General features: G+C 33.8%; 1 protein-coding gene across 10 annotated transcripts in view; it reads left to right on the forward strand.

The window, feature by feature from the left end:
• The window catches only part of ABCD3 (ATP binding cassette subfamily D member 3), a 135125-nt gene extending 127998 nt beyond the window's left edge, over positions 1–7127 (forward strand). For all 10 annotated transcript variants that reach the window (XM_044672058.1, XM_044672053.1, XM_044672054.1 and 7 more), the window contains 2 exons: positions 3663–3719; positions 5682–7127. In XM_044672058.1, the coding sequence (XP_044527993.1) occupies positions 3663–3719; positions 5682–5759 (135 nt within the window). In that variant the 3' untranslated portion in view covers positions 5760–7127. The remainder of the gene's footprint in view (positions 1–3662; positions 3720–5681) is intronic.
• Positions 7128–8035: the final 908 nt, after the last annotated feature.

An 8035-nucleotide genomic window follows, 5' to 3' on the forward strand; every position in this document is an offset into this window, starting at 1 on the left:
GTAAGAGAGAATTTGATACCCCAATGGATCTAGATGCTTTTCCCTCTCAGAATTGATTCCACTGAGAGTAAGTTTTAAGTATTACCTATTAGCACTCTCTTCCTTTCCTTCTTATAATAGTATTCTTCTCCTCCCCTTCCCATGAACTTCTTTGTGTGGTATAGATTATCACATTTTTCTTATTCCTTCAAGTTTTTCTTCATGCCATTTTCTTTTCCTCCCCTTTTCTTTTTTTGCATATCATCTTAGACCACTTAGTACTCCAACCTCTACCTAAGAATAATTTTTCTAACTACTATAATAGTGAATACAATTTTTGAGAGTTATAAATAACATTTTACAATATAGAAATATGAACAATTTGACCTTATCGAAGCCCTTAAAGAAAAGATTTTTTCTCTCCCCTCTCTTTCTTATTTACCTTTTCATGTTTATCTTGATTTTTTGTGTTTGGATATCAAACTTTCCATTTAGTTCTGGTCTTTTCTGTGAAAATACTTGAAAATCTTCTATTTTGTTGAATTTCCATACTTTCCCCTGGAAGTATATAGTCAGTTTTGATGGGTAAGTGATCCTTGTTTAGACCCAATTCTCTTGCCTTTCTTAATATCATATTCCAAGCCTTTTGGTCCTTTAGTGTGGAGGCTACAATCCTGTGTAATCCTGATTGGTGCTCCTTGATATCTGAATTGTCTCTTTCTGGCTTCTTGTAATTTCGCAATTACATTTCTGGGGGTTGTCTTTTGAGGATTTAATATAGAGGGTGATCTATGAATTCTTTCAATGTCTATTTTGCCCTCTTGTTGAAGAACATCAGGGCAGTTTTCTTGAATAATTTCTTGTAGTATGATGTTAAGGTTTCTATTTATTTCCAGGTTTTCAGGTAGGCCTGTGATTCTCAAATTGTCTTTCCTGGAGTTGTTTTCCAAGTCAACTATCTTCTCAGTGAGATATTTCATGTTTCCTTCTATTTAGTCATTCTTTTGACCTTGCTTTATTAATTCTTGCTGTCTTGCGAGATCATTAACTTTTACTTGCCCAGTTCTGGTCGCTAAAGACTGGTTTTCATCTATGATCATTTGCTTTTCCTTTTCCGTTTGGTCTATCCTGCTTTTCATGACTTTCAGCTGTGTAATTCTCGTCTCCAATTTGCTTATCATTTGATTTGATTTCTGGATTTTCTTTTTCCAAGTGGGAGTTTCTGTCTTTTAAACTGTTATTTTCTTTTTGAACTATTTCTCACTTATCTTGCCAAGTTTTATCTATCTTTCTCATTTGGTTCATCATCTCAAATTTAAGCTCCTCAAGAGGTTGTGACCAATTTCCATTTTTTGGGAAGGTTTGGATGTGTTTACTTGTTTGTCATCCTCTGCTGTCTCCTCTATAGTATGGATTTTTTCTCCATAAAAATTATACTGGGTCAGTGCCTTTCTCTTGTTCTTTTTGTGGTTGAAGATTGTATTTCTTGGGTGCTGCTATCCATTGCTTTGTTGGTTTCTGTTCCCTTCCCAGCCTGAAGTCTGAGTGAGGAGGGCAGGCTCTTTGTGTGTCAAGCTATGGATAGGTTTTTGCCCTGAGACTATTTTTCAAGTCTCCACGGCTTCTGCTGTGTGCCGCCCCTCTCTCCTCTAGCTCTGCTCCCAAGGTCTGCATTCCTTAGCCTCCTGGGGTCCCAAGTCTTGCTGCTCCCAAGGGTAAGTCTGTGGTGTTCTCAACTAGCTCCTGAGAACCTAGTGACTGCCCCACGCTCACTTTGATTCTGGCACCCTGGCTCTGACTCTGGCGCTAAAGGTGGAGTGGAGGAGGGTTTATCAGCTCCCATTTTGGTGGAATTATTTTGTCCCCTTATAGCTTGGAAATAGCCAAATCCCACCTACCTTCAAGGCTGTGTCCTACAGTGGAGCCCCTTTGCTCATCTGCTCATTTGTTTTTTTGTCCTTTTGAGGCACTTTATATCGGTTGATGTTGAGGAGAGGAAGAACTTTGCTTCTACACTGCAACCATCTTAACCTGGAAGTCTCCTCTTTCTCTCTTTCATTGATGTATATATTTAGAGATATACATTTTTCCCCAAGTACTTGCTTTAATTGTATCTCACAGATTTTGGTATGTTGTCTCATTGTTACTATTTTCAATATTATTGTTTTTATGTTTGTTCTATAGGCCACTCTTTCATTAGGATAAGAATATTTAGTTTCCAATTAATTTTTTTATATTTCTTTTTTTTCAAACCAGTCTTAATTTATGTATTTTTTACATGATTCATGTTTTTACTTTCCCCTTCACTCCCATTTGAACCCCCCCCCCATATCCAACGTGCATTTCCACTGGTTTTAACATGTGTTATCAATCAAGACTTATTTACATGTTATTGATAGTTGCTTTGGCATGGTCGTTTCGAGTCTATATTCCCAATCATGTCCGCATCAACTCATGTGTTCAAACAGTTGTTTTTCTTCTGTGTTTCTACTCCTGTAGTTCTTCCTCTGAATGTGGGTAGTGTTCTTTTCCATAAATCCATTGTCCTGGGTCATTTCATTGCTGCCCAATTAATTTTTAATATGTACTTCCAATGCCCTTTATTGAATATAATTTTTATTGCATTATGATGTGAAAAGGGTGCGTTTAATATTTTTGCATCTGGTTGTGAGGTTTCTGTGTCCTAGTTCATGGTTAATTTTTGTAAAGGTTCCATATATAGTGATAAAAATTGTATACTCCTTCCTATTCCCATTTGATTTTCTTTAGAAATCTATCATATTTAACTTTTTAAAAATTAAGTTTATCTCCTTTTTAAAAAAAAACTACTTTATAGTTAGATTTCTCTAACTCTGAGAGGAGAAAATTGAGGTCTCATTGGAATAGTTTTACACTCTGTTTTTTCCTTTAAGTCATTTAACTTTTCCTTTTTAGAATTTGGATTCTATGTCATTTGATGCTTATACTTTAATTTTGATAATACTTCATTGTCTGTGATGCCTTTTAGCAGAATAGTTCCCTACTTACCTCTTTTAACTAATTTTTGCTTCGCATTTGTGTGTGTGTGTGTGTGTTTGAGATCATGATTGCTACTCCCTACTTTGTTTACTTCCATTGAATCATAATAGATTCTGCTTTAGACCTTATTTTAACCCTTTATGTGTGTCTTTATTTCAAGTGTATTTCTTGTGAATAACATATTGTTGAATTCTGTCTATTTTGGTATCCACTTCTATTTCATGGATGATTTTATCCAATTCATATTCAAAGTTATGATTACATTTTCTTATGTTTTGTCATTCTCTTTGAGAAAGAGCGCGAGAGAGAGCGAGACCGAGCATGAGCATGTGTGTAAGGTCCCCCTCCCTTCTCCGAGTGCATTACTCTTTCTTAGCCATCCATTTTGGTGTTGGTGGTTCTGTAGGAATGTTATTACAACACAAGAGCTGGAAAGGGATATAGAAGTCATCTAATCCACCTTTCTCACTTTACAGGCAAAGAAACTGAGGCCCAGGGAAGTTATCTGACTTTTATCTCCATATCACACATTTAGTAGCAGAACTGACATGAGAATTCAGGGCTTATACTTATAGATTCAGATCTTTCACTATGCTATGCTGATGCTAGTTTATTCATGAAGTTATATAATTTATAAATACATAAATTATTTTTCTTGATTTTAGGTTGGCATCACCCTTTTCACTGTATCTCATAGAAAATCCCTATGGAAGCACCATGAGGTTTGTATTTTTGTTTTTGTTTTTGTGGTGCTATGTTTTTAGTTGACTTGAATTTATATTTTATTTCTTATTTCCAAATAAAAATGGTTTTAAATTTTTTCACATTTTCATTTTTTAAAAAAGCCCTATAAAATCCCTTGAGAAATAGACAATTAATGTTTATTAAATGCTGTGGATTTTTTCTTTTCTTTTTTTTAAGTAATATTTTAGTTTTGGAAACATCAGCTATCAAAAAATTACATACAATTCCAAATGACTTTCTTTGTGGGAACTTAAGAATCTATATTATGTATAATTAATATACTACTAGAGGATGGGAATATCCTGACAAAAATGAAAGTACTCCTCTCCTTAAGGCTCACTTGTATTTAACTGGGGGTATATAACCCCGGAACAGATAAACATGGAGGTTCTTTTAAGATGCTTGATGTAATAAAAATGTGGCTAATTACAGCCTATCTTTTTGGCTTTGAAAAAGGGGGTGGACTATTAAGTAGGAATTTGGGGAATGTTTTGTTTTTGTAGTTTTGAAAATAAGTTGATTGCTGTCTCCTCCTTTTTTTCATTGCACTATCAAAAGTTACGGAGTAGAATTATTGAAGTTTGAACTTGACTATATAAACTTTTGCATTATTGTAGTGGGGTCTATATTAGAACAATTGTTCTATTTGTCTTGGTATTAGAGTGAAATACTTGATATGCTAGACTGTAGCAGCATGAGTTGTCTCCATTTATTGCCAGAAATAAACCTGATGTGCTATAAAAAGTAAATTCATTTGGATTTTCTAACTAAAAGAATTTATTATCTACCTGGGGAAATAAGATGTGTATATGCAAAAAGTTAATAAAAAAATGACTCCAGAAACATTGGAAATCATTGCATTCAAGCCTTGCTGAATGCTCCTAGTTTATAACTTGAGAGGAAAAGCCTAAAAGTGAGTTCATTAAAGTTGTTGATAATGAAATACAGTTAACCTTGGCCTTATTAAGTCAAAAACTGACTTTAAAAATTTTCTAATATTTGAAATTTTATAAAGCCAATTTTTACTTGAACAGAGATAACTAGTCAAATCAATGTTTCTGTGAAACACACTCAAGCCTTTATGTATATTGACAACTTATAAATATTGGAAGCAATTGATTTAATTTTAATTTATTTGGTTCAGACAAAGAATGAGAAAGTTGCAGATAGAACTGGCATGACAATATTAAGAAGACAGAAGAGCACCTTGGAGTCTAAATAATCAAAATCTAACCAAAACATGGCATTGTGAAAAATTAGAAAAGAAATATGACTGCTATTCCAACAGATTCTACTATTTACCAGTCATTTTTATTTGTTTCTTGAAGAATTTCTTATACTCCTTCAAGAATGCCATTCACCCACCTAATGGAAATGTATTCCTCCAGCCCTTTTAGTTTCTCTTCTAGTTAATGTAATCTGTCATTTTGTGTATGCATAGGTATTGTATAGTGTTAGCAGAATAGACAATGCACTCTGCAAGACACAGCAAATATCTCCTTTGTCTTTATACTTCCTTTGCTTTTCAAAGGCTACTGCCTTTGAAGCCCATATTTTTGTCAGCCCTGTAGCATTCCTTTAAAAATTCAAAACAAGTATGCTCTTTACCTCCATTGTGATACCATACCACTTTTCTTGAGAACCTTCCCATTACTTTTGTGGAGTCTCATCTTCTATGGTAAGATTTTTTTAAAGCAGACAAATCTTTTTTTACTTGTCTTTGGGATAAAGCAGCAGTTGAGTTCATTTGAGAAAGTTTTACCTCTGTTCGCTATAATCTGTTTTTCCCTGTATAAACTTGATTTGGAAAATCATCAGCTGCAGAAATTTGAGGATAAAATACGTAAAGATTTTAATGTAATATGTAAAAAATATGTAAAAAAATTTCTGATACAGGGGAGACTTTATTTTAGTTAATTCATTTTCCTTCTTTCCTACAGTATTACCTGCATATGGATGGGAGAGGCAATTATGAGTTCAAACAGATAACTGAAGACACAGTCGAGTTTGGCTCTTAAAATGTGAAGACTTATAGCTGCTTCCTTGAAATAATAAGTTCAGAGTCTCCATGGAAATACAAAGTACATTGTAAAATAAAATTATTAAGCTTGTTTTAAAATAATTAACTCTAGGTATAGAATAATCCAAAACAAGCGGTTAAAAACACTTAATATTATGTAGGATATTGCTAATTGTGTATATGTTGGTTTAATTATTAATATGTACTAAGAATGTCCTTATTCTTGTGGTTAAAAACCTGCCTAAATTAAATTGGGCTTAAAATCAGTGTAACCTGATTCATCCTGGGATGTCAACCATTTGAAGTCAGCTAATTTGACTTTTGTGGACCTTTCTTTTCCTTCAGTGAAGAGCCCCGTTTAAAATTGGGGTCATCACCTGTCCTGCTCTAATGAGATAGTTCTGGGTTTTCTTTGCCTATCCCAGGGTACTGAGAAACACACACAAATCAGTGTAGAATTAGAGTCTTTCATGTCGTCACCCAATAGCAGTTAGTTGCACAGTGACAGATTTCTTTAGCTGCCTCATTTACACTCATTCCTTGTGTCTCAGAGGCTTTGGACTCTTTACAAGCCTCTCTGACCTCTCCTTTTCTGAATAACAAATGTGCCCTCCCTTTACAGTGTTGGGTTGGTTGGGGGTTATTTTTGGAGATGTGATGACAAAATCCACTTTGTTTTGCTTACACAGATGGTTACTATCTGCCTTACCTTCTCAATGTTTGGGAAAATCCTTAGAAATCAAGCTCCATGGTTTAAGAGATTTTTTTTTAATTGGACAGAGTTGTGTTTCCTAGTAGACCATTCCTTAGAAGTCTGATGATTCTGTAGAGTTAACATCTAAGGTATCCTTAGGAATGCCCTGTTGAGGGTATTGCACTGAATAAGCAATGTGATCTCTCAGTCTTTTACTATGATTTCATGTTAAAAAATGATCTTTTATCAAAACCTTGTGCGCATGGAAGAGATTATATGCGTCCTAGGATTTAGTTTACCTGTGTGAATTCTGAATGCGTTTTTATTATATTTGGATCACTATGTTTAATTATTCTGTCCTAATGTAGAAGTTGATTGCCCCTAAGATTCTGTTTTACAAACCACCCTTAAATTACTAATACTTACACAATGAGAATGTCAACTGAGCATAATCAGCATAATTAGTATAATCAATTTTTTCCAGACTGGGGCTCAGGAAGGCGCATTTTATATTCTTGTTCCTGCATAATTCTGCAGATCACCGGCTACTAAAGTGGAACTCGATGTACTCATTCCATGAGACATAATAATGTTTCTACCACCTCTCTAAGAAAAATTATCTACTTCTTGTTTACTTTCTGTTCAAATTAAAAAAAAACAAATCTTATATAATGACCTTTGTTTGTCCTTTTTAATTTTGATTTGTAAATAAGTGTTTATATAGTGGTTTATATAGTGGTGATTTAAATAGCACCCAGAGAATAATATTAAGTGATCATATGCCCCCCAAAAAGAACTGGTGGTTTTCATTGAGTATATTTCAAGTATTTTTCATGTACATTATTGAATCAGTCATTTTAAAAAAGATATTGAGGAATCCCTACACATGAAAGTTTTATTTTTAAATATTGGTAAGTTGCTGAACTGGCCTAGAGCAATCATAGAATAAGGTTAGTAAATATGTCTATAACTGACTGGATTCTCGCTACAAAAGAAGTACCCAAGTTCTTTTTTCATCTTAATCAATTGAGATTTCTTTATCAACTCCTTTAGGGCATACTTACTAGGAGGTATTATATGCTTTGAGAAACACTGAAAAGTATAAGGAAAATGTGTTCACGCTCCCTAGGAACTTAGTTTATTTTGTATTTAGCATGGTTAATATTGTTTGAATTCACTTTGTTTAGTATTTTTCTCTAAATCATACCATTTCAAAGAACTATATTTTTTTTTATCTATAGGAGTAGAGATAAATGACTCATTTCATAATAGCATAGAAATAGTGCAGCATTTACACAAATGAAGATTTGTAGATTTTATATACACTAATTCTGCGAATATTGATTTTCAAAAACTTGACTTACAGAATGAAATCTGTTCATGTGTATTTCAGGGTCCTAATATAACCTCATACATGTGTATATTTTGTTACTGGTAAAGAGGCTGAGTTGACCAGATGTAGATGAGGTGCATCAGGGGAAATGACCTTTGGGACTGTTCATCTTTCACTGATAGCAATTGTGGCTTTTAGTCACTCTTGTCTTAGTATAATGAAGGAGCTTTAGAAGGTTCTTGTGTAT

The sequence above is a fragment of the Gracilinanus agilis genome, chromosome 4, assembly GCF_016433145.1.
Source record: "Gracilinanus agilis isolate LMUSP501 chromosome 4, AgileGrace, whole genome shotgun sequence".
NCBI classification, from domain to species: domain Eukaryota; kingdom Metazoa; phylum Chordata; class Mammalia; order Didelphimorphia; family Didelphidae; genus Gracilinanus; species Gracilinanus agilis.